A 26,499-nucleotide genomic window follows, 5' to 3' on the forward strand; every position below is an offset into this window, starting at 1 on the left:
CAATGAAATATGTCTACTGCATTTAACCCATCCTAATTGCCAGTAGGAGCAGAAGTCGCCATTAGGCGCCTGGGGACCAGCTCCAGATGTACATCCCTGCCTTGGTCAACAGCAGGGCTGAGCAAACCAAGACCGACCCATAACAAACGACACACACATAACACACAACACACATAGGCCGGCCCGGTACATAAACATATATTGAAAAGCAAACACGAGGGAAAAGGAGAAAAAAAAAACCCTCATAGCCGCTGCGTTACACAGCAGCAATGAGGAAAAAAATCCCCATCAGCACAGGAAAAACAATAGTCACACAGACAAAACAAGGACGCAGGACGACAACCGAGATTTGAAGGTCCAGTTTATCAGAACACTCCGGAGGCAGCCTATTTGGCGCCGTCAACGGCCTTGTCTGACAATCCTTGAGGGGGAGGGGCTCAGCCCTAAGCTGTCCACAGTCAACGTCAGAGCTGGAGAAGCTGAGGGGAGGGGGGATGATGAGGGAGCGAGGCTTAAGTGTTGATCTTCTTGAGGAGGTTTTTTATCACAGCGACCTTGAAGTGCAGCTGTGTTGGGGAGGCCAAATGAATAACCAGATTAGCAGACGCCTGAAAGATTCCGCAGTTCTGAGAACAGAGTGGCTCTCAATGCATCTGAATGTAGAATGTGGTCTTCACAGACGGTCAAAGCGGGTTTCCAGAGCTGCAATCCTACCCAAGATGTTTTCCAGCATGCGGTTAACACCCGCCGACTGTGCAGCCACTGCCTTCCCAATCGAATCAATCATGTAGGGCAGCCTGGAAGGCCCAATCAAAGCTGCTTCCACTTTCTTGATTTTCCGGTAAACCAGCGCCATGCCCGCTCCACACAGCAGAAAGCTGGTCACCACCAAGCCAAATATATACACATCTTCGACATCCTCCACAGAAAGCATGTAAAGGCACATGACCTGCCATCTCCTCCACGAGTCCATCACGTAACCCATCACATGCGTCCCGGCAGGACAGGTTGGGTCTTCCGCCCCTGAATGTCTTGTAGAAAAAATAGTGTCAATTGCGTTCAGAGACCACTTTAACAGATCCATTTTTGTCGTTTTCCAGAAGAGCAAAGCTGCAGCCTCACAGACAACACGCCACAGAAGCAGGAAAGATAAGGAGGAAAGGAGAAGAGAAAAGTGCGTCCGTCTCGGCCGAGTGCAAGCTGGCAAAAAAAATAAAAAAAAAATATGGATACCATATTTCAACCATATGGATATTTCAACCATATTTATTTTATTATTTTTTTGCAAAAAAATAAAAAGGTCGGATACTTTTCTAACAGACCTCGTATATTGTGTTCTCTGCTGGATTAAAGCAGAAACTTCTTTTCCTCTTAAAGCAAATAGATTTGAATAGTGAAGAATTTGGAATTTAAAAAGCTATTTTAACATTAACAAATTTTGCTGCAGGGCTGTCTACACTGACATCAATGATATCATATCATATGCTGTAACGTATGACATTAACCATAGGCTGTTGGGCATTAACGCAGAGTGTTGCCATTTTGAGGTATGTAAAACCCCTGTCGCACCTTGATGATTTAGCCAGCGTATGCCGAGCATATTTAAAAACGCTGGCATACATCTAATAACTTATGGGTGTTTTATATAAGTTAAGCGTGCATTGAAGCACACTGATATACGGCGAGTATGTCAAACTTTTGGGCATGCACAATATTTTCGATGTATGACTGATACCTCCCGCACACATGGACCGTAAGTTGTAGGTAAGTTATGCGATTGTTGACACATTTCTTGTAACATACTCAGTCGAAATACTTCCATTGATTGGCTCAAAGCTCCAGTGCTCATGCAGTTCAGACTGTTACAAATATTAAAACGATTCACACACACAGTAAATCTAAAGTCTTAATCTTACCTGTGACGTCATTTTGGAAAATGTCGTCTGAAAATACTTTAGTTTCTTGTCATGGCTGAGGAAAGTGTTTTAAAAGAAGTCCCTCTGTGTTTTGTGTGTTTCTCAGCCTCAACCAGAGAACACTGGCGCTTTGTGCCACAACAAGACAATTAACTCATTTTTAAAAGTTGAAAGAGTCACAGCACCTCATTCATTCACATCAGTATTTATCACAGACATCATTCGATTCTTGAGCATTCTGCATGCAATGAAAATAAATCCCATGATCCACCAAGACAAAAATAAAACTTAAAAAAATGTTAAATTACTCTGTTTGGTCTCTGTGTGGAGACGAGAGGCTGCAAGGCAGCGCACGCGTGCCCTTGACTTGCTTGTCAATATTTACATGTTCCACCAGCCAAAGAAAAGGGTTCTGTCAGAGGTGGAAATGCAAACCAACCCAGACTTAACCGTTCCGACCCGCATCATACCATGCAGTACCAACTCAGAATGCTTGGTGGAAACGGAGCTGTCGGCATATGAGGTCTGTCAATAAAGTATCGTACCTTTTTATTTTTTTCAAAAACTATATGGATTTCATTCATATGTTTTTACGTCAGACATGCTTGAACCCTCGTGCGCATGCGTGAGTTTTTCCACACCTGCCGGTGACGTCATTCGCCTGTGAGCACGCCTTGAGAAGGAGTGGTCCCGCCCCCTCATCGGATTTTCATTGTCTGGAAATGGCGGAATGAAAAGGACTTTTGTTCCATCACAATTTTTTCAGAAGCTGTTAGAGGCTGGCACCTGGAAACTATTCGAAAAATGTATCTGGCTTTCTGTGAAAATTTTACGGGCTTCACAGAGAATAAGGACTTTTACTACAGCTTTCAGGACTGCTTTAAGGACGGTCGGTGCGCCGCGCTCCGAGCTGCGACGACGTGGCACAAACCACTGGATCATTTCTAAGCTCATGGCTCTGTGGATACGAGACCATCGTGTGCTCTTTCTCTGGTTTTCACAAGAGCTGGACATCAGCCATTTTCCAGCAGCTTTCACTTTTAACAAGAGATTTTGTCATGGAAAGCCGCGCAGAGGCTTCGTGCGTCACGACCGATTCGCTGATGAAGCGAGACAAAGGAACACTTCCGTTTCGGAGTGTTAGAGGACAAGTTGGGACATGTCCAGCTCTCCACAATTTCTCTTATATTCACTCGACTGGTAAGCACTGAAAGCCGAGATAGACATGTCCCAACTTGTCCTCTAACACTCCGAAACGGAGGTGTTCCTTTGTCTCGCTTCATCAGCGAATCGGTCGTGACGCGCGAAGCCTCCGCGCGGCTTTCCATGACAAAATCTCTTGTTAAAAGTGAAATCTGCCCGAAAATGGCTGATGTCCAGCCCTTGTGATAACCAGAGAAAGAGCACATGACGGTCTCGTATCCACAGAGCCATCAGCTTAGAAATGATCCAGTGGTTTGTGCCGCGTCGTCGCATCTTGGAGCGCGGCGCACCGACCGTCCTTAAAGCAGTCCTGAAAGCTGTAGTAAAAGTCCTTATTCTCTGTGAAGCCCGTAAAAGTTTCACCGAAAGCCAGATAAATTTTTCGAATGGTTTCCAGGTGCCAGTCTCTAACAGCTTCTGAAAAAATTCTGATGGAAAAAAAGTCCTTTTCATTCCGCCATTTCCAGACAATGAAAATCCGACGAGGGGGCGGGACCACTCCTTCCCAAGGCGTGCTCACAGGCGAATGACGTCACCGACAGGCGTGGAAAAACTCACGCATGCGCACGAGGGTTCAAGCATGTCTGACGTAAAAACATGAATGAAATCCATATAGTTTTTGAAAAAAATAAAAAGGTATGATACTTTATTGACAGACCTCGTACACTGGCTAAATCGTCAAGGTGTGACAGCTTCATTCACGTATTTAATGTATCCAGTGTCCCACCCCAATCCCCAAAGTCAGCGGTAAGTAAAGAATTGTCTACTGAGCTATTTTGCAAATTCACCCTATTTAGCACATCATTGTCATGTTCTCATGCTTCTGACATAACAATATGGTAGACTGTTTATTTTTTTTTCCTCTCTTGAATTGTTATGTAGCAGAATAGCTTTGACTGCATTGCTGCTTGAGTTTTGGAACTTGGATTATTACCTGAATTAACATTTTGTTTAAAGTGCTAAACTGTAGTTGCTTTGCTGTCGCAGTGGGATGAATTGGTATCAAACATTGCATCAATTTTGTTGACGCTAAATCTCAATCTGGCAGGTCACAATCTGTTATTTCAGTGTGTTAAGGCATAACTGGAGATGAATCAGTCTAATACTCTGTTATAATCTTTTATAGGCAGCTAAAAAAAATATTGACAGGTTTTGGTCATACAGTGTTGGAAAAATTTCAAACATGATCCAAATTTAAGTAACAATGGAGGATTGGTTTTGTTAAAATGTGCCATTTGTGATGTTTTTCTCATTTGATCTTATTTTTGTGGTGTTCGCTGATGAATTTATGCATGCTGTGATATTAAATTCATCGCAGACAGTTTATTTTTCATCTGTTACTGGATTCATGCTGCCTGTTCACTATCTGGAGGATTTGTTGGCACACTCTGTTTGTGATAGCTAGCTGGCTGGTTGACTGCTCTGGTAACTATGGTAACCGTATCCCTTAGCAAAGACAGTGTAACAGGCCTGTCCTTGCTAAGCTAATTGTGAGCGAGTGAAGCATATCTGTTAGCTACAGCTCAGTCTTTGTGATTGCTTACTTCAGCAGTATTTTATTTTCTTGTGCATTTTCAGTCACACAGGAGCCGCACAAGTCATTAAAAGAGACTCAAATGTAGTGACAAGAAATATGGGCCATTTGTGTCTTTTCTGCCCATTTTGTGTCTGCAAAATGGCTATTCATCAACCTGTCTGTTGTGTACGGAGTATTTACTACTGTTCAAAAATCTACCTACAGTATCTTTTAATCTGAGCACCCGAGAGCTGCGTCAGACACGAACACCGTGAGACGAAGTGTAAACTCCCCCCCCCCCCCATTAAATGTTTGTCATTCGTGTCAGAATTTTTACCACTGAATCACTGCACAGTCTCCAAAAATATGATTTAATAAACACCTGACCTGAGGTTAGCCTAGCTGCAGTGTTGCCAACTTGGCGACTTTCTCGCTAAATCTGGCTACTTTCCAAACCCTCTTGAGGACTTATTTTGTCAAAAGCGACTAGCAACTAATTAGTCTCCAGACTTTGAGAAGCCCTGGCCTTGAGAAGTTATTTTATTTTGAGGAATGATAGCCAGTTTTAATGGCAAAATAAATAAACCAAGAATCAAATTTTTTTTTGTCTCTCCCACAATTTGTTTTTATTTCAAGAAATACATTAACAGTAAAAAAAAAAAAAAAAGAACAAAGGACAAGGCCACAATACCATTCACAGTATTATCATTATAAATATAAAGCGATAGGGGGGAAAAACATTGTACAATAACAAAAGTAAAGGGTTTCTTTAACATTAATTCTCTTAAAAAAAAAAAAAAATTCCTTATAGACCGTGACAGTTTTGACATTTGGGACAATCTGTAAACTTAATACTGCTTATATATTGTGCAAATTCAGCCAGACGTCTGTGTAAATTCCTTTTCAGTACTTTGCAATTATGAATGTGGAATTTACCAAACAATATTAAAAGGTTGATAATGTATTCAGTGATCTCTCCCACAGTGTTTTCCCCCTACATCTGTTATGATGTCATAATATGCAAATTATCCCACTGACATAATTTAGTAACTTTTGGCGACTTTTAGGACAGCCAATAGCTACTTTTCTTACTGAGGAGTTGGCAACACTTCCTAGCTGGTTCGGACCTGGAGAAGGGTGTGTTTGGGCTTGTTTTGTCGCACACTGAGCCACCCATGCTCTACTCCTTTATGTATGAATGAGTTCATTGTGATGCTGCTGCCAGCATGACGACACTCGGGTATAGGCTCTTTATACCTATAAATGATACGCCAATATGACTGGATAAAACACTAAAGAGTAAATAGCAATACACCCTTTTCGCGGATGGGTAATATTTTTCATATCACCCGAGTAATCAGCCAATCCGGACAGCGGAGCGGCGCCACGACGTAGAGGCGCGGTCAGAGGAATTGTGAAATACTGGTGAGTCACTATTAATAATTTTTTACGTGTCCAACCTCGTAGGTTGATCATTAAAATTAAATTTTAGTTCTAAAAGCCATCATAATTATTTATAGGAAAACGTTCTATTTTTTTCTACTAAGGTTTGAACATTGAGTGTTTACACAGGAGAGAAAAGTGATAAAATGTTAATGCCTGTTTGAGAAAAGTGTATAAAGTGTGTAGTGAGGGGTTTTACAGCCTTAAAACATCTATAATTGTAAAAAATAAGGCTGACTACTTCGCGGATTTCGCCTATCGCGGGTTATTATTAGAATGTAACTCCCGCGATAAACGAGGGACCACTGTATATGATAAAATCGTTATCAAGTTGTTCACCAATGAATATGGCTTTTTACACCCTTCAGAAAACCATACAACATTTATCATTTATAGGTATATGATAAAATCGTTATCAAGTTGTTCACCAATGAATATGGCTTTATACACCCTGAAGAAACCCATACACCCTGAGGCCGAACTTGATAACTGATATTATCAGCTGTTTCCGTGTCACTGTAGAAAGGCTATGGGTGATGTTATGCAGGCTTTGTCTAGTATGTATACAATCTATGGCACCAGTAGGCCAAATCCAGGGCTGCCAGCTGCTGTGGACTCCACAGTTTGTCTTTTCTAGGCATTTTATTACAAATATCTGCGATAATTTGCTTTGCTGTTAATTGTACTAAATGACAATCTCAGATGTCTGTGCTCCAGTATTTCCGTTGAGGGAACTTTTAGTATTGTTTAACTTTTACATTAGCACCATTAGCATTAATTAGTAAGTTTTTAGAGCTTGGTGAAGTTATTTCCACTGTTGCTCCATGGTTACTAAGGCAATATGCCTGTCATAGTTTTTAATACCTTCACCCAAACCACCCTTTAGGAAAACTGCCACCCAGTCTGCAAGAAGTATTTGCTGGCACCTGAATCGAGGTTAGCATGTTAGCTATAGCTTGTTTGGTAACTCCAGAACAAGGTGCATGCTCAGTCTTCATTTACCCCACTCATATCACGCCAGTTTTGCCCATGCTCCACCACTTTACCCATTTATAGGTTGGCTGGAAGATGTGTCAGGCATGGCCAAGTTGGCAACATTTAGAGCAGCGCCATTTAAATACAAAACCTGCTCTTCAGAAAAGCTACAGGTGACATTATGGAGGGTTTGTCCAGTATATATACAGTCTGTGGTATTAACCAAATAATTTTGATTTTTCTTTTCTCTTAGATTGGTGTTGAGACTGTCCTCGTTCTGCACACCTGACCTTTTCCAGCTGTGTGAAGAAAAGTGGACAAGTTTTAATGAATAACTATTCGCTAGCTGACACCATGGCAGAAAAGTAAGTGGTTTGTGTAAAGAACCTCTGTGCTTTTGCCTTTTGTTTGGTGTGAAATAAGATGACGTGTGTGTGTGTGTGTGTGTGTTCTCTGATTACACTTCTCTCATGATTGTCTCATGAAAATGTTTGCCTTGGTGCAGAATTAGAGAGGAATTGGTGGTTTGGATCCCACAGAACGTGTTGTGCTGGTGTAAAGAACTTGTGCTATCCCTAAAGACACATGACATTTGCATCAGGACTAATTTGCATTTTTGTTCACTCTGCTGGTATGTTACGACTGTCGGTATTTTCCCAACAAAACAGAGTTGTTGACACGGTTTCGAGTCTTTGCCACGATGCATCTTCTTTCACTCCTCTGTGGCTCCATCTCTCCCTTCCCCCATATTTTTATTTTGGCCCGCTTTTCTGTTCCCTATCTCTTTTCCCTTTTTGTCTCTTTTGTCATCTCAGCTTTGTGTCTCTTCCCTAGCATTTGGTGGAATTGATCCAGAGGGTAGATAATTTGGGTGCAGTCAGCAAAACCTTCGGCTGTAGTTTCAATAAGTAGAACCAGGAGAAACTTGTATATTTACAAGACTACGACAAGATCAGCCTTATTAAAACATACACGAACATTCATTACAATTGAAACAAGAACCACTATGCTTTTTTGCAACCCCATCACGACTCTGTCAGAAGTGTGGTAACATTTTATAAAGTAACATTTCGGGCAACCTGCCCTTTGTCTGACGAAGGACAGGTTGCCCAGAATGTTACATTTTGTTAAATAAAGCTTTTTTGTGTGGGAGCGTTGTGGCTGTGTGGATCTTTTGATTTCTATTTTTGGTACAATTGTTCTTGATCCTGCAGGCTTTTTACGTGTTTGGATGTGCGTGTCTCCGTTGCAACATTTTATAAGGTGCCATCAGTGCTAGGGATGGGTATCGAGAACTGGTTCTTTTTGAGAACCGTTACGAAATGATTCGATCCACCAACTTCAATAGCCTTTTTGCTTAACGATTCCCTTATTAGAGTGGCCGTTGTTTTTGAGGGTGTTTGTTGGGAAAATGATCATTTCTCTACATTGATTGCTGACCCTGCAGCACGTCTGTACCGCTTCTGAAACGGCTCCGCTTTGAAGCTTGAACCAACGAAACTGTGCTCTGACCCACTGCTTCACTGGTTCGCTTCGCTGCTTTTCAGAAGTGGCAAGTCCATTTCTTAACCCCTGTCATTAATAACTTCAAAATGAATCACCATTTTAAATCAAATGACACCTCTTTCCAAACATAATACAAACAATCAACTACAATCGACTAAAGCATTTTTTTTCTCCCAAAATGAGACGTCCTGCGTTCTTTATGAATTGCATTGATGCGGATGCGCAGTGGAGCCGGCTGAGCTCAGCTCAGAGGTGTAGCGTGACATTCATACCATTGTCTGAAAGGAAATGCTTTTGACAAAAACTACAGATTTTGTTTATTTCTGTGTATGTCCAGAGATCAAGACTCAATAAAATGTTGTTGAAAACCTGTAAAACCTACTTTAAGTACACAGAAAATTCACAAGAGGTATTGATAAGCGGAATCAATAATGGCATCGATATCAATTAAAATCTTATCAATATCCATCCCTAACCAGCGAATGTCACAGGATTTTCTTCAAGATGGTGGCAAGACTGCAGCACTCCAGAAATTAGATTAGTAAAAGTTCAGACCAGTTTAAAACTGTCATGCATCATCTTCTCTCATCATGACTTATCAAGAACATGCAATACTTACCAAGACCCTGCAAGATTTGGTAGTCATATCGTGGTCAAGAATCATGAACAGGGCTTTAGTTAAGCCATCGGTTCCCAATCCTGGTTCTTGGACACACCCCATAGATGGATTGCAGTTTCTAAAAAGGCAAGTTGAGATGGCAAAACAAAAAGCAAAGAAGATAGAAGTTACTTTTAAATCTTTATTTTGGACACGTAAAGCACATTTTTAAATTGAGATGTCATTCATCCTCATGACACAAATTAAAATGTTAAGGTTGGAAGTTTGAGTAAGTAATGATGTTGTTGTCAAGCTGTCTCTTTTTAATGAAAGGTATCTAGGCAATGTGAAAGGGGGCGTGCTTTAGTTTATTGTGCGCTAGATGCTAGTCCATGTTGTCAAAAGATTGTTTGCTGGAGAAGAATGATAAATGTTGAGCCAAAAGGAAGTGAGGGAGAAGTTGGAGGACGAGCCCCCGACAGTGATGGCGAACAAAGCCTCCCTCAACATGGGACTACTTAAGATTCAAAGACAGAAGAAGAAGAAGATGGCTGCATGTTTTCTGTCTAATGCACATACAGATGCCCCCTTCTTTTTCTCTAGCTCGTACATCGGTAAATATTTACACACAGCAGAACATTGGATGTTCCTGGTGTAAATATTGGTATTCCGCAATATCACTTGGCCTGAGATGTAGCTCATACATGTGAAGTGTTTTGAAATCTGGTTTTCTGAGATGTAGAATTTTATGGCTGTCCAGTTTAGGATTTGCAGTCTATCCAGATGTTGCTGTCTGATTCATGTGTTGGTGCACTTTTAAAAGCATGAGTTTGTCTTTTGGTGGATTTTGCGTTCAGTGTGCTGTTGTACCAGAACGCACTCTGATGGGGAACGTTTCTAAAGCCTGATTTGCTCTGTAGAGCTGGTACACAGGGATTCTTTCTGTCGAAATTCAAGCCTACATAATCCTCAACACACTGCTTTGTGTGTCTGTGTGCAAACTGACACAGCCCGTGGACTTCAGCATCTGAATGAACAGGAATTTCACCTAGTTTTTCTTTCAAAAATGTTAGTATCAGGGTCCACTGCATTGCCTCATTAAAGAAAGTAGGTCAGTAAATGTTGCCCCAAATACCATACATAGAAAAAGTGTTTGTATTGTACTTGTGTGCTTGTTCCTTTTTTGGTCTTTTAAAGTAAAACATGCAAATATCTGCATACGTTTTGAGTTAGAAATATTTTAATTGATAATTTTATATCGGTCTGGATTCCTCTGATCTGCTAGCTAGGACTAAAACACAAATGCAAACACAAAATGGAAAACTGTTGCTTCTCAAAGCATAGCATCAGGTTTGTTTATGCAGCTGTCCCATTGTTGTTTTCCGTAGGAATACACACCCCTAAATACTTCTTCTTTGTACTCTCATATCTTCTCTGTCACTTGTAAGAATGCGCACGTTCAACGATCTTGTTCCTACGCTAGCTTCTTTTCTCCATTTTCTTCAGTTTTGTTTATTGATCTTCCTTCCCCCCACCTGCAGTGGTGCACACAGACAGGATGTTTATCGATGTACAGATGAATGTATGGTGGAGGAGGGGATCTTAAAGGAGTCACCAAGCTATCAGACTGCTGAGCGCCTTTGTCATTCCATATCTGTATTTTGTTTTGTATGTTGGCATCTACCAACGTTCTGTGTGTTTATTCATGTACAGGGACCATGAATCCAAAAACGACACATAGTAGGTCAGTGGCTTTCTACCTGGCAACCTGGGGGGGTCCTCAGATGCCGGTAGAACACCCCAGCAGGTTCAAATAGATGTTAAAAAAAAAAAAGCTTCAGATAAGACTTGCATGCCTTCCACTTTGGGTAACCTGTCTGACAGTTCAACCTCCAGTCTGCAGAACACCATTGTTACAACTTAGGAAACGGTCAAGCTTCTTATCAAATCCCAAGAAAGTACTTCTGTTAAGACCAAGTATTACAGATGCCATAATAAATGTGGATTCAGGAAAGATGAAATATACCCTTTCAGGCAGGGAGTCAGCTGTCCAAAGTTCTAATATAATGTTAATCATTTACTCTTTTGTTAGAGAAATGTGGATTTGAGAAGGTCTTATTCCACAGAAGAGCCACATTTTGTGTCAGCATTTGTTTTTAATCTTGAGTCTGCAGCACACAGAAAAGTGTACTTTCACTTTTTAAAATTAGCATCTTAAGAATGAATTCATTACTACTTACCGCTTTTCTCTTTTAAAAAAGCAAAGACACATTGGGTTCGTTAACATTCTAAAGCAACTTTCGCACATCACAGAGTTTGGTGCTGAGTTTTTCCAAGCAACCACTTATGTGTTTGTCCCAGGGAAGGTCAGCATCCTGTTCACCATAGGTCGGCACAAATCAGGAAAGTTAAACTTGTGCCGGGTTTGAACGTGTTACTTTTCAGGAGCTGGGTCAGACTTCTGGGGCAGCCATGATGTACTTTGGTGTCCAGTTTTTACACCAAGCACAGAAAGAATTACCCCAATTTGTCAAGAGCTGAGGGCAAAGTGTACAACAAGTTCATCCGGACTTGCATCAAGTCCCATGAGCTTTTGAGGTGGAGTTTTCATAGAGTAGTTGGATCAGTGGATAAGGAGCTGGCCTGCCAATATGTAGACCTGGGTTTGAACTAGGGACTGCAGCTATCGATTATTCTGGCGATTACTCGAGTAATCGGATGAAAAGTACTTTTGCATTTTTAAACAACATCGACAGTCCAGGGCTTTCCCTAAGCAATGGCACAGTGTCGCTGCGCCAAATTCTTGACATTTTGCTGAAATGGCAGTAGGATGTGGCTTTCTGTTTTCTTTTCCCCAACTTGTAAAATGGAACTTGTAATTTTTTTTAAAGGTTGGTGGACTGTGATTTTTTTTTTTTTTTTAATCCCACTTTCTCTGCGATTCAGCAGATGCATTTCAGCTGGAGGTTGAACGTGCAAGCCTCGCAGTCAGGTTTTTTTTAATTCTTATTTTGTTTAAGTTACAGTGTTTGTGAAGCGTTGTGTGTTGTCCAAAAAAGTGAAAATTAAAACGTGAAACACTCAGTGCGAGTCTGAGCAAAACACAGAAGAAAGACTGGACTTTTGCTGAGAGGATCTTCTTTCAGAGACTGTTTGTCAGTGTAGCTGGGGACGGAGCTGTGACTCGCCCGGTGTGAGGGGAGTGCTGAGAGCCCCTCACACCGTGCAGAGAGAGACAGCAGCCATCCGCCGGGTGAATAGTCACTCCCCACGTAGAGAGGCCTGTGTGTGTGTGTATTTTTAAATAAAACAAACACACTGCTTCAATTTAAATGCGCAGTAAGTCTATTTCAAATGATCAGCGTGGACCGTCGTTCTCTTAAAACGCTTTATTTTACTCTGTGTCATGTTGGAAAGCTGTAGCTTTTGGCGCTAAATTGATTAGCGTTTACACGGCTTATGCTCAAGCGCTAGTCTTCTTCTGTTTATTTTCTGGGGATGGTACAGCGCCACACACAGGTCTGGCATATGTATTACAACATTAAACGATGCTTCGAGGCACAGAATTTGCCTCAAACGTTTTTTGTAATCGAATTATTTGAGTTACTCGGTTTCAGCCCTAGTTTGAATCCTGTTCATGCTGCCTGCCTGTGTCCTTGAACTAGACACTTAAAATGCATGGTCCTAGTCCATACAGCTGTAAAAACTGCTTAGCGGCCTTGGCTGGGGAAGTAAATGAGCATCTGCTAAATGGAAATGTGCTATCAAAATCCACTCCATCTTTTTCTGACTTCTGCAGAAAGGTTGTTTGTGATAGCTGCTCAAGTCTGTGTAGACATACTTAAATTATTTTGAGAAGATGCTGAATTATTTAAGTTAATAATAATAACAGTACTGTAAAGTCCTTTGGCATATTAAATGTGCATAAAACATTTTAAAATGGAAAATCTAACAATCAAAATTTTATACAGGTAAAAAATAAAAGAATAAAAACTTCCACAGAAATTAACTGGTTCAGAAATGTGATTGTGGTTAATAGGGTTTTACAAGGGAGTTGGCTCTACAGTTTGGTCAGGTTAGACTCTACCCACGTGAACCACTTTGGGGTGACTTTGCTGTGATTCAGCGCTATGTACTTGAATTGAATTGAATCTCATATTTACAATGATTGAGTTTCTTCACCAGCAGTTTTTTTTTTTTTTACTTCAGGCTTGAAGAGTCTTGAAAAGCCTCGTGATGAACAATCCTCGTTCAACACTACTCATCAATAGGGAAAGTCTGACCCATGACACCTCCACTTCCTCTTTTTCTGTCTCCAGACTGTTGTGTCACAGCGGGCGTGTCGTGGGACTCCACAGAGCCCTTACTCAAGCTTGACACCCACTCAGGAAGTTCTGAATTGAGACATTTAAAGGCATGGTGTCATTGGTCTTGGTGATGGCTTCGTAAAGACTCCTTATCAACAGCCACAGGGTTTTGTGAGAGTCGCGAGAAGACAAGTCAAAAGTGTTTCCTAACGATGTTGAAGGGGAAGCAACCTTTGGCCTGTAGCTCATCAATCTTGTGCAACTGTCATCTTCTTCTAATGTGGCATTGATGCTGTCAGAGTTAGCTGAGTGTTCAGGACTCGTCTGTGTGCTTGATTCTACACAATTGTAGCCAGTTTGAGTGAGTGATGGAGGAATAAGAGTGATTGGAGAACACTGTTACAGCGTGCACCAGCAAATATGTTCTTGACCTTGATCTGTAAGTGGTCCTGGGATTCATGAAACTCATTGCAGCAATGACTTGATGACGACTGTTCAATGACATAGAGAGGACGTCTATGTCAGCATGCTAATGAATTGACTCATATTTCTTTTTTTTTTTTTGGCTTGATGCTTTTAAGTTGAACTTTCTTCCTGGGAGATGGTTTCTTTTTTATCCCCTGCTGGCTGAAGGCCCGAAGGGGCATTATGTCGTGGTGCGTTTCGTCTGTCTGTCCCAAAAAGGGTATAATTGTTCTGCAATCAACTCCTCTCACACTTTTACAACCCCTGGCAAAAATTATGGAATCACCGGCCTCGGAGGATGTTCATTCAGTTGTTTAATTTTGTAGAAAAAAAGCAGATCACAGACATGACACAAAACTAAAGTCATTTCAAATGGCAACTTTCTGGCTTTAAGAAACACTATAAGAAATCAAGAAAAAAGATTGTGGCAGTCAGTAACGGTTACTTTTTTAGACCAAGCAGAGGAAAAAAATATGGAATCACTCAATTCTGAGGAAAAAATTATGGAATCACCCTGTAAATTTTCATCCCCAAAACTAACACCTGCATCAAATCACATCTGCTCGTTGACATTAACCCTATGCCATGACATTGACCCTATGTGTCTTTTTGCAAGGAATGTTTTCACAGTTTTTGCTCTATGGCAAGATGCATTATCATCTTGAAAAATGATTTCATCATCCCCAAACATCCTTTCAATTGTCCAAAATATCAACGTAAACTTGTGCATTTATTGATGATGTAACGACAACCATCTCCCCAGTGCCTTTACCTGACATGCAGCCCCATATCATCAATGACTGTGGAAATTTACATGTTCTCTTCAGGCAGTCATCTTTATAAATCCCATTGGAACGGCACCAAACAAAAGTTCCAGCATCATCACCTTGCCCAATGCAGATTTGAGATTCATCACTGAATATGACTCTCATCCATTCATCCACAGTCCACGATTGCTTTTCCTTAGCCCATTGTAACCTTGTTTTTTTCTGTTTAGGTGTTAATGATGGCTTTCGTTTAGCTTTTCTGTATGTAAATCCCATTTCTTTTAGGCGGTTTCTTACAGTTTGGTGACAGACGTTGACTCCAGTTTCCTCCCATTCGTTCCTCATTTGTTTTGTTGTGCATTTTTCGATTTTTGAGACATATTGTTTTAAGTTTTCTGTCTTGACGCTTTGATGTTTTCCTTGGTCTACCAGTATTGTTGCCTTTAACAACCTTCTCATGTTGTTTGTATTTGGTCCAGAGTTTAGACACAGCTGACTGAACAACCAACATCTTTTGCAACATTGCGTGATGATTTACCCTCTTTTAAGAGTTTGATAATCCTCTCCTTTGTTTCAATTGACATCTCTCATGTTGGAGCCATGATTCATGTCAGTCCACTTTTTAGATGCAGACTAACGAGCAGATCTGATTTGATGCAGGTGTTAGTTTTGGGGATGAAAATTTACAGGGTGATTCCATAATTTATTCCTCAGAATTGAGTGATTCCATATTTTTTTCCTCTGCTTGGTCTAAAAAAGTAACTGTTACTGACTGCCACAATCTTTTTTTCTTGATTTCTTATAGTGTTTCTTAAAGCCAGAAAGTTGCCATTTGAAATGACTTTAGTTTTGTGTCATGTCTGTGATCTGCATTTTTCTACAAAATTAAACAACTGAATGAACATCCTCTGAGGCCGGTGATTCCATAATTTTTGCCAGGGGTTGTAGGAGGAATTTCATGAAACGTGATACAAGCCCTTGTTATAGGTTGGTAATATGCCTATTATCATATCATTTGAGTTGGGCCCATCTTACCAGAGTTATGGCACTTGATTAACACATCTAGACACTGCAAGTTTCATGAGTTGGTGCCTGCGTTCTGAAATCAACTTCTCACATATTTTGGATGAATTTCGTGAAACTTGGTACAAGTCCTTCAAATGTTATCAAAATGTCACAGGCACTGTACCAAAGCAGCTCAGAGCACTCTCGTTTAATTTATTGTGGCATTTAGTGAAACTCCAAAAGTTTGTATTTTTCAAAACAAGTTTGTGTAATTTTGAATTTTGATGCATAATTGTAGATACGTTTCTCTACCCTCTGAATGTTTGGGCCATATAGCATCACGCTCCATCTGTGCATGCGTGTGTCCTTTTTCTGAATGAGTGCAACTTGTACATTAAAGTGGTGGGATAATGCTCAGCCATGAAGTGCACCGTTTTGTTTACAACATTTCGTTCAGTATTTATCTCTGAAATGATTGTGTTTTTTATTTTTTATATTAAACATTGTCCATGTTTCACACGAGGAACATAGTGGCTGCAGACAAATGGTTCAAATTGGTCATACATTCCAGTATTGTGTAAGCCTTTCAGGGTCAGGACAGAACATACTTAGGCTTAGACTTGTTTTTATTGTCATTTAGTGAGAAACATCACAGATGCAGTCACAGAATGAAAAATCGATGCACTGCACAAATAAATAAAAGCACAGAATAAAAGTCCAAGGTGTGTGATGATGATAGATACCAGGTTTTCCTTGCTTTGTATGCCTTTTTGGGGGATGGAGGGGACTTAACCTTTTACCTTTGAACATATTAAACTTTAACTTAATTTGATAACATTTTTAAAAAATTTAATTGTCTTTTTCCCACTTGTTTATAGAATACAAGTTGAGATGTAAGTCTTGGGCACAACTGCGGAATGAGCCCTTTGACATAATTTTATTTATTTATTTTTTTTACATCTGGTTTTTTCCACAGTCACAGCTCCCCACAGCTGTGCTCACATCACAGGCAACCTGGAAAGTGGTTTTGGTCTTAAGCAGAACAGTCACGATGATCAGTCAGCATGACACACTCACACACGTCTGAGAGTCCACAGAGTTTATTCACCTTTTGCTTAGGTGGTTGGATGGACCAAGAAGTGATATTTTGTTATAGTTGGAACGGTAAATTTCTTGTGCAACCTGTGTTTTTCCTCACAGCAGACTATCCAGGTTTTGACAAGTAACTACTCATAAACTCCTCCCTGCCTGTTTCAGGCACGTGCTACATCATTGTCTGATCTGTCTGTCTTCTCCCTCCCTCCCTAGCTTGAGGATTTTATAATTCTCTCCAGAGGAAGAACATCGCATCTTGTAAGGAGCCACAGGTCAGAAACTCTACTCCTCTCCCTCCCTCCCTTTTTTACTGCTCAAACCCATACTGAAGTGCTCATGGGCCTGCATGCTGCAACACGAATACTGCATGCTTCTCAAGCTACCTCCTGCATCCATATTGGGGCTATACCCCTTTTTATTCCCTGCTGCATGGTTACATTTGGGCAATCACGCTTTCAGTCTGCTTGGCCTTGATGTTTCTGGAAAAAAACACCTTTTTGGATTGCTTTGTGTTTTGTAATGAATCTTTAAAGGGGACGGGTTGTGCAAAATCCATTTTATTTAGCTTTTATGGTTATTTAAAGTTAATGTTGTATAATAAGCATCCTCAAAGTCTGACCAATCTATTACTGAGTATGTAGAAATTCTCCTGTTATAAGCAAAATTTGGACTGAAATGCTTGTTTTAGACTGCTGTGTCATATGGAAAGAAAGTCTTTCCACTGCAGCAGTAACTGGGACTAGAAATTATAACTATATCCTGCCCAGATTGATGCTACTTTTAGAGTTTGCTTTTTATCATTTACTGCTCGAAACTGTCAGACTTGTGGACGATTGTGAGGAAAGGAGTAGGTCTTTGATAGTTCAGTACTGGCCACAGTGTAGTTAATGGTAGTGTTTCAGCATTCACCCAATCTACCACGTCATAATTATTCGTAATTTACAATGTGGTAGATTGGGTTACTGCTGAGACACTCCATGTGCATGGACATGCTTTTCTCTTGGCATTGCAAGCATTTTTTTTACCCCAATCTGGATGACTCGTATCGTTGATATGGACTAGAAGAAGCCACTTGTCATCTCACTCTTGAAAGTGGATTGCAACAACTACGTGCCATGCTACACTGCTTTCTGTGCTTGAAAAGGTGCACTCAAGGATTGGTCTTAACAGGATTCAGTCACAGTTAATTGCTGCTCATCAACCGGTGTAGTCTTGCTTCACGATGAAGAAGTCAACCATTGACGGCATCCTAGCTCTCTGCACATTGAACAAAGGAGCAGATATCTGCAGTGCTTTTTCACATTCTTTGTTGATTTTGCAAAGTGTTTGATTTGGCTGCTCTCTCACACATCCTGAAAATGTGCTTGATCCCCTTTGAGTTGCTGGGCATCATAGCGAGTCTATACATAGTCATGTGTGTGCTGTGTGGAGTGAATTCAGGTGTTTGACAGGTTTGTGTTTTGGCTTCTACTCCCTTCAGTGCTTGCATGGACTGGGTGTTGAATAAGGTGGGTGGGATGTCGAAAAGCGGCTTAGATGCCTTTGTTGGTGAGGTTTACTGACCTTAACTTTGCAGATGATAATGTGAACTTTGCAGAATCAGTGGATGCCCTGATTCCAGCACTTCATCTACGGAATGAAACATCAAACTCATAGACTTATGGAATCATGAGGTTCCTGGACAGAGGGGTTTGGCTCACCAGATGTCTTTGTAGAAGAATGAAGGTCAAAGTGTTTATGGGGCTTCCTGTTTTACTGTATTTTTGGATACTAACCACTGTCCCAATGTAAAAAGTGGATGTCTTTGGTACTCTGTCACCTCAAAGGATCCTTGGGTACTGCTGGAATGACTTTACATCAAAAGAGCTTCGGAGACTCAAATAAGGAGCATGACCAGCTCCTCATTGCTGAGAACCACAGCATCTTTAAAAGTCCAAAGGAAGCTTACATTTCACCTGACTGTGTCATATGAATGGGTACTTTTATTTGTGACTGCAGACCTACATTGCTGAAATGTGTGTAATGTGGCCCTTTTAACTCGTACTTTGTCTACATGACTTTCCACAGGTCTTTTTTTTTTTTTAGGGCCTTATGTTAACTGACAATGTTGACTAATTAGCTTTTGGTGACAGATCATGTGTAAACTAACTTTAACTAGTAATGACTTCATGACTTTCTTTGCTAATAAAATTTTAACTATTAGAGAAAAAATTACTCATAACCATCCCAAAGACGTATCGTTATCTTTGGCTGCTTTCAGTGATGCCGGTATTTGGTTAGACTCTTTCTCTCAGATTGTTCTGAGTTATTTTCATTAGTTACTTCATCCAAACCATCAACATGTCTATTAGACCCCATTCCTACCAGGCTGCTCAAAGAAGCCCTACCATTATTTAATGCTTCGATCTTAAATATGATCAATCTATCTTTATTAGTTGGCTATGTACCACAGGCTTTTAAGGTGGCAGTAATTAAACCATTACTTAAAAAGCCATCACTTGACCCAGCTATCTTAGCTAATTATAGGCCAATCTCCATCCTTCCTTTTCTCTCAAAAATTCTTGAAAGGGTAGTTGTAAACAGCTAACTGATCATCTGCAGAGGAATGGTCTATTTGAAGAGTTTCAGTCAGGTTTTAGAATTTATCATAGTACAGAAACAGCATTAGTGAAGGTTACAAATGATCTTCTTATGGCCTCAGACAGTGGACTCATCTCTGTGCTTGTTCTGTTAGACCTCAGTGCTGCTTTTGATACTGTTGACCATAAACTTTTATTACAGAGATTAGAGCATGCCATAGGTATTAAAGGCACTGCGCTGCAGTGGTTTGAATGATATTTATCTAATAGATTACAATTTGTTCATGTAAATGGGGAATCTTCTTCACAGACTAAGGTTAATTATGGAGTTCCACAAGGTTCTGTGCTAGGACCAGTTTTATTCACTTTATACATGTTTCCCTTAGGCAGTATTATTAGATGGCATTGCTTAAATTTTCATTGTTATGCAGATGATACCCAGCTTTATCTATCCATGAAGCCAGAGGACACACACCAATTAGCTAAACTGCAGGATTGTCTTACAGACATAAAGACGTGGATGACCTCTAATTTCCTGCTTTTAAACTCAGATAAAACTGAAGTTATTGTACGTGGCCCCACAAATCTTAGAAACATGGTGTCTAACCAGATCCTTACTCTGGATGGCATTACCCTGACCTCTAGTAATACTGTGAGAAATCTTGGAGTCATTTTTGATCAGGATATGTCATTCAATGCGCATATTAAACAAATATGTAGGACTGCTTTTTTGCATTTGCGCAATATCTCTAAAATTAGAAAGGTCTTGTCTCAGAGTGATGCTGAAAAACTAATTCATGCATTTATTTCCTCTAGGCTGGACTATTGTAATTCATTATTATCAGGTTGTCCTAAAAGTTCCCTGAAAAGCCTTCAGTTAATTCAAAATGCTGCAGCTAGAGTGCTAGCAGGGACTAGAAGGAGAGAGCATATCTCACCCATATTGGCCTCTCTTCATTGGCTTCCTGTTAATTCTAGAATAGAATTTAAAATTCTTCTTCTTACTTATAAGGTTTTGAATAATCAGGTCCAATCTTATCTTAGGGACCTCATAGTACCATATAACCCCAGTAGAGCGCTTCACTCTCAGACTGCAGGCTTACTTGTAGTTCCTAGGGTTTGTAAGAGTAGAATGGGAGGCAGAGCCTTCAGCTTTCAGGCTCCTCTCCTGTGGAACCAGCTCCCAATTCAGATCAGGGAGACAGACACCCTCTCTACTTTTAAGATTAGGCTTAAAACTTTCCTTTTTGCTAAAGCTTATAGTTAGGGCTGGATCAGGTGACCCTGAACCATCCCTTAGTTATGCTGCTATAGACATAGACTGTTGGGGGGTTCCCATGATGCACTGAGTGTTTCTTTCTCTTTTTGCTCTGTATGCACCACTCTGCTTTTAATCATTAGTGATTGATCTCTGCTCCCTTCCACAGCATGTCTTTTTCCTGGTTCTCTCCCTCAGCCCCAACCAGTCCCAGCAGAAGACTGCCCCTCCCTGAGCCTGGTTCTGCTGGAGGTTTCTTCCTGTTAAAAGGGAGTTTTTCCTTCCCACTGTTGCCAAGTGCTTGCTCACAGGGGTCGTTTTGACCGTTGGGGTTTTCCGTAATTATTGTATGGCCTTGTTTGTTGTGATTTGGCGCTATATAAATAAAATTGATTTGATTTAAACATACATAGAATTCTTTCCACAGCTGTTGCTGTGTTGTTGCCATTTCCAGTGCTCAACAAATTCACTTTGATTCTCTGCAACTTTGCTCTGTACTGCATACCTCCTTTCCTTTTCTATTTGATTGACTGATTTTAAGTTTCCCACTGCATGATTGTGGGGGGAGACTACAAGTTTGTACTCTGTCCATCCATCGTTCTGTCTGAAAATGTATTTCCACACAATGTTTTTTGTGTTTAAACAGCTACAGAAACTAAACTTTGTGTGTGGATAGTTCTTGGTGTATTGGTGAGTGATGTAAAACAAGGCCACTGGACAGTTGACATAGAGACCTGCTTGCTGGTCATATTTCTTAATTTGTAGGTTTGCAAATGCTTTATTTAATATCAGACCATATTATGGTCAACGGCATAGACTGACAGAGAGTCTAAAAGCACTATGCTCTGCTCTTACATTTCCACACAATTCACTGGTTCAAGCAGATAATGGCAGTCTGCTCTTCCAATTAGCACGTTATAAACTAAGCTTATTCATATGGGTGTATTTGTTGTATGATTTATACTGCCCAACTCTAATTGTAGCCCTGTCATGTGTTTCCTGAGCATCATCCACTGTGAATTTGCCTCATTGTTGAAGACCTGTGTTACTGTACCAAACCAAGGGGACGCCCACATAGCACCTGGTGGCAGCAGGTAGATGGTTACTTTCAGGAGATTGAGATGGACCACTGTTCTCCCTGGATGCACAGCATTTGTGACACAGGGCTGTTCATGATGGGGTGGAATTCAACAGCGCACTGCCTTTCTGTTCACACTTTCTGTTCTAAGCTGGCATTCAGTTTATCTTTGCTAACAGTTGTCTGGCAAGGGTCTATGTACTGATATGCAATGCATTTTGAAAAAGGGGTATAATGACAACTGAGTTTAAGAATTGGGCAAGAAGTGGGGGTACACCCTGCACAGGCCACCAGTCTACAACAGAGCCACCACATTGCAACAAACACTTTCACTCACTGTCACCTACAGTCAATTTAAGGCACTTTGACACTTGCAAGAATTTGATTTCAGCACTGGCACGCAATCTGGCATGCCAGTGAGTAAACACGTTGTAAACTGGGTGTGAACTGTGCGCGGCTGTGCGCCAGTGCGCAAAGAAAACTTTGAAATGTTCAAAACTTCTGGCACACATTAATTTTGTGAACTAGTTGTGAACATTGCCCAACCTATTCAAAAACACGGTATCTCTGCGCCTCAATGCATCTCATTGACGAGATCATACATCTGTAGTAAACCTCATCTTACAGATACATTATCAAACTCATAAAAAGGAATAAAAATGCAACCATTTTACCAATCCATTGCAGTATATATACTCAACAAAAATATAAACGCAACACTTTTGGTTTTGCTCCCATTTTGTATGAGATGAACTCAAAGATCTAAAACTTTTTCCACATACACAATATTACAATTTCCCTCAAATACTGTTCACAAACCAGTCTAAATCTGTGATAGTGAGCACTTCTCCTTTGCTGAGATAATCCATCCCACCTCACAGGTGTGCCATACCAAGATGCTGATTAGACACCATGATTAGTGCACAGGTGTGCCTTAGACTGCCCACAATAAAAGGCCACTCTGAAAGGTGCAGTTTTGTTTTATTGGGGGGGGATACCAGTCAGTATCTGGTGTGACCACCATTTGCCTCATGCAGTGCAACACATCTCCTTCGCATCATCCGTGAAGAGAACACCTCTCCAATGTGCCAAATGGCAGCGAATGTGAGCATTTGCCCACTCAAATCGGTTACGACGACGAACTGGAGTCAGGTGGAGACCCCGATGAGGAAGACAAGCATGCAGATGAGCTTCCCTGAGACAGTTTCTGACAGTTTGTGCAGAAGTTCTTTGGTTATGCAAACCGATTGTTCCAGCAGCTGTCCGAGTGGCTGGTCTCAGATGATCTTGGAGGTGAACATGCTGGATGTGGAGGTCCTGGGCTGGTGTGGTTACACGTGGTCTGCGGTTGTGAGGCTGGTTGGATGTACTGCCAAATTCTCTGAAACACCTTTGGAGACGGCTTATGGTAGAGAAATGAACATTCAATACACGAGCAACAGTTCTGGTTGACATTCCTGCTGTCAGCATGCCAATTGCACGCTCCTTCAAATCTTGCAATATCTGTGGCATTGTGCTGTGTGATAAAACTGCACCTTTCAGAGTGGCCTTTTATTGTGGGCAGTCTAAGGCACACCTGTGCACTAATCATGGTGTCTAATCAGCATTTTGGTATGGCACACCTGTGAGGTGGGATGGATTATCTCAGCAAAGGAGAAGTGCTCACTATCACAGATTTAGACTGGTTTGTGAACAATATTTGAGAGAAATGGTGATATTGTATATGTGGAAAAAGTTTTAGATCTTTGAGTTCATCTCATACAAAATGGGAGCAAAACCAAAAGTGTTGCGTTTATATTTTTGTTGAGTGTATATATTATAAATAATTAACTTTCAGACGATTCCAAATGTGTTCTTCACCGCATAATGCGCACAAGAGAAGATGTAGCCAAGTTTTGAGAGCACATGCATCACCGGCTACGAAATGATTATTTAATATAGCGTGGCATCAAATGGGACAAAGTGCGGCATCCAGCTGGACAAAATGGGTCGTACTGGTTAGGGCTGTCACGATTAGGAATTTCTGGAGACGATTAATTGTCAGACAAGTAATTGCGATTGACAAATATATTGTCTATTTTCTTTCCCCTTCTTTATATTCTACTATCATAGTATAATTACACAACTCTGGAAAAACATTTGGCTTCTGTGAGTGGAGAAACTGGGAATAGTGCAACATTTTTGTTTTTATCTTCATTTTACATACAGTCCCAACTTGTTCTGATTTGTGGTTGTTTCTGTTGCATTTCTGAAATTATTTCTCCTCAGTCACGTTTTGTGCTTAAACACTATATTAAGCTCAAGATTGAACAAATAAATACCTTTGGAAAATAACAGCTGTTAAAGTTCAGCGTTCTCACCTGCTTTTTTTGATCTGTGCGTCTGAACATCACAGCTTCTCCACGTCAGGGTTTTATTTTAACCCGTGTGTGTGTGGAATTTTTTCTCCGTTCATTCATATATTCTCATTTTTTAAATATGTTTTTAAAGATATTTGACCGTTTATTTCATCTCATGATCTCATAAATTCAGTATTCGACGTGCACATGGTGTGAACAGGACGGTAACGGCAGAATCACACCGGGAGAGAAAGTTCAGAGAGAAGTAAAGGCAGCTCCACGTTTTGGTTTTGTTTTTTTAACATGTTCACTCAGGTTAAAATCCTCTCTCTGCTCTGCGCTCGCTGTGTGCACTGATGGTTCTCAGAGTGTAACGTGTCGTGCCGCCATTCAGGAATCTCCCTCCCCCACCCCTCCCTCGCAGTCACCAGCCTGTTGACTCCGCGCGCACGTACACACAGACACACACACCAACAGCTCTTTCGGTAAACTCCACATTTTAGACGGCTTTGAAGAAGACAGCCACTGTTTTAATCAGCCGTCTTATCCAAACGGCAGGACGGCTCGCTCCTCAGCCTCCATGTTACTGTCCTGCCTTAAGACGAGAGCGAAACAGAGTGAGCGAGGCTGCAGCACAATGATGTCAGATTCTGAGTCGTTTTATGCTTTGTGGATAAAATAAATCATTCACAGTAATCGCGAATATGAAAAATAATCGCGATTGGCGAATATTGTAATAATCGTGACTGCCCTAGTATTGGTACGGCGAATTGCACAGCAGTGTGGGGATGAAATTCGTGCAGGTGTCAAGGTGCCTTTAAGGTCACCAATTCACCAAATCTGCATGTCTTTGGAAGTGGGAGGGAACCCACGCAAACACAGAAAGAAACAGGTCAGAAGCTAACTTGGGACCTTCACACTGTGAGGAGACAGTGCTAAGCCACCAAGTCAGAAGCTCATATTGATCAGTAACATGTCTAGAGAGATTATCCAAGTTTTATATTGATCAACAAGTAATTTGCTTATCATTGGATCTGCCATCTACTATGTGTGGTCCCTCAAAGCTTACTGCATGTATTGCTGACTGTAAGTATTCAGAACTCATAAGCTTATATCTCAGTGTGCAGAGCGTGCAGAGCATACCTCAGCCCTCTGATGTCTTTGACTTCTGTTAAGCCGCGGTCCCACCGAATAATGAAGGATGAAGGAGCCACGCACCCTGTTTTTTTTGTTTCGTAAGCTATCGTGGCATTATAGTGGCTCAGAGTGGCTCTTAGAGGCATTATCTTCAGTTAACGAGGCTCCTCTCTGAGCGTGGCGCTAATTTCAAGATGTTCAAAATTTAGCAACAACAGCGTGGCGCAGTTTGTGTTCGAGTTACTGCGACGGCTTAGAGGCATTTGCGTGGTGCTTACGAGTCTGCAAAAAGTCCATTATCCGTGCGCCTAGCACCTTCACAGGACCTGAGAGGCTATTTTTGGAACAGCTCTCCTCTTGCGCACACAATTCCACCTGCTCTGTGCGCTGGACTCTATATAATATAATTATTTTGTAGTGGATTAATCATTTTCTGCCAAACCTTGGATGCTGAAAACACCTCTAATCACTTCTAGAATCAGAGGACTGTTTCATCTGGACGCTTTTTTTTCCTCTCTTTCCTGCTCCATGTGGGATGTATTTTGAACAGCTTAAGGTAATTATTTTTAATGGTTTTTTTATAGCTTGATAAAACAGTTCCTAGCTGTAAAACTATGTCTGTATGTTGATGTCTGTTGTATGTAAAAGTATGTTGATTTAATATCTTGTTAATGGATCACTGTGTGTGCGCACTGAGGCAGGATCTGAGAGGCTATTTTTGGAGCGGCTCTCTTGCGCACACAATTCCACCTGCTCTGTGCGCTGGACTCTATATAAAATAATTATTTTGTAGCGGATTAATCATTTTCTGTCAAACTTTGGATGCTGAAAACACCTCTAATCACTTCTGGAATTAATGGATCACATGAGCTCCGCTGTGTGTGCTCACTGAGGCAGTGACTCATCATCACGCTTCAAACGTTTAGGCAGAACGCCAGCTCACAAAAGAGTGATATTTCAGTCAATATTGGATGAACACAAAGTTAAAAGTTGGGTGACTGCGTGAAAGTGGATGTGTTTTTAAAGCCATGGAAGATAGTAACTCCAGTGGAGCAGCTAAGAGCAGGAGCTGTGCGGCAACACAGGTGGAGAACGCGCAGAAGACCGATTTTGAAGACATAACACAAAGTTAAAAGTTGTATCATGATAACTTGTAAGCTGCGGAAGAAAAAAAAAAAATATATATATATATATATATATTGAAAATGATCCACAGGTGTATATAATAAAACGGCCACCTCATTCTACGAGCAGAACAGCACCGCGCGCAAAAGAATGCTTTTGCAGAAATAAACGGATGAACACAAAGTTA

At 40.9% G+C, this 26,499-nt stretch overlaps 1 protein-coding gene across 1 annotated transcript in view; it reads left to right on the top strand.

Annotated features, from left to right (window-relative positions):
• Nucleotides 1-26,499, top strand: part of sema4d (sema domain, immunoglobulin domain (Ig), transmembrane domain (TM) and short cytoplasmic domain, (semaphorin) 4D) — a 101,638-nt gene that overhangs the window by 18,475 nt on the left and 56,664 nt on the right. The window contains 1 exon segment of the mRNA XM_034192788.1: nt 7,307-7,418. Coding sequence (XP_034048679.1) covers nt 7,381-7,418 — 38 coding nt within the window. The 5' untranslated portion in view covers nt 7,307-7,380.

This window comes from Thalassophryne amazonica, chromosome 17 (genome assembly GCF_902500255.1).
Source record: "Thalassophryne amazonica chromosome 17, fThaAma1.1, whole genome shotgun sequence".
NCBI lineage: Eukaryota > Metazoa > Chordata > Actinopteri > Batrachoidiformes > Batrachoididae > Thalassophryne > Thalassophryne amazonica.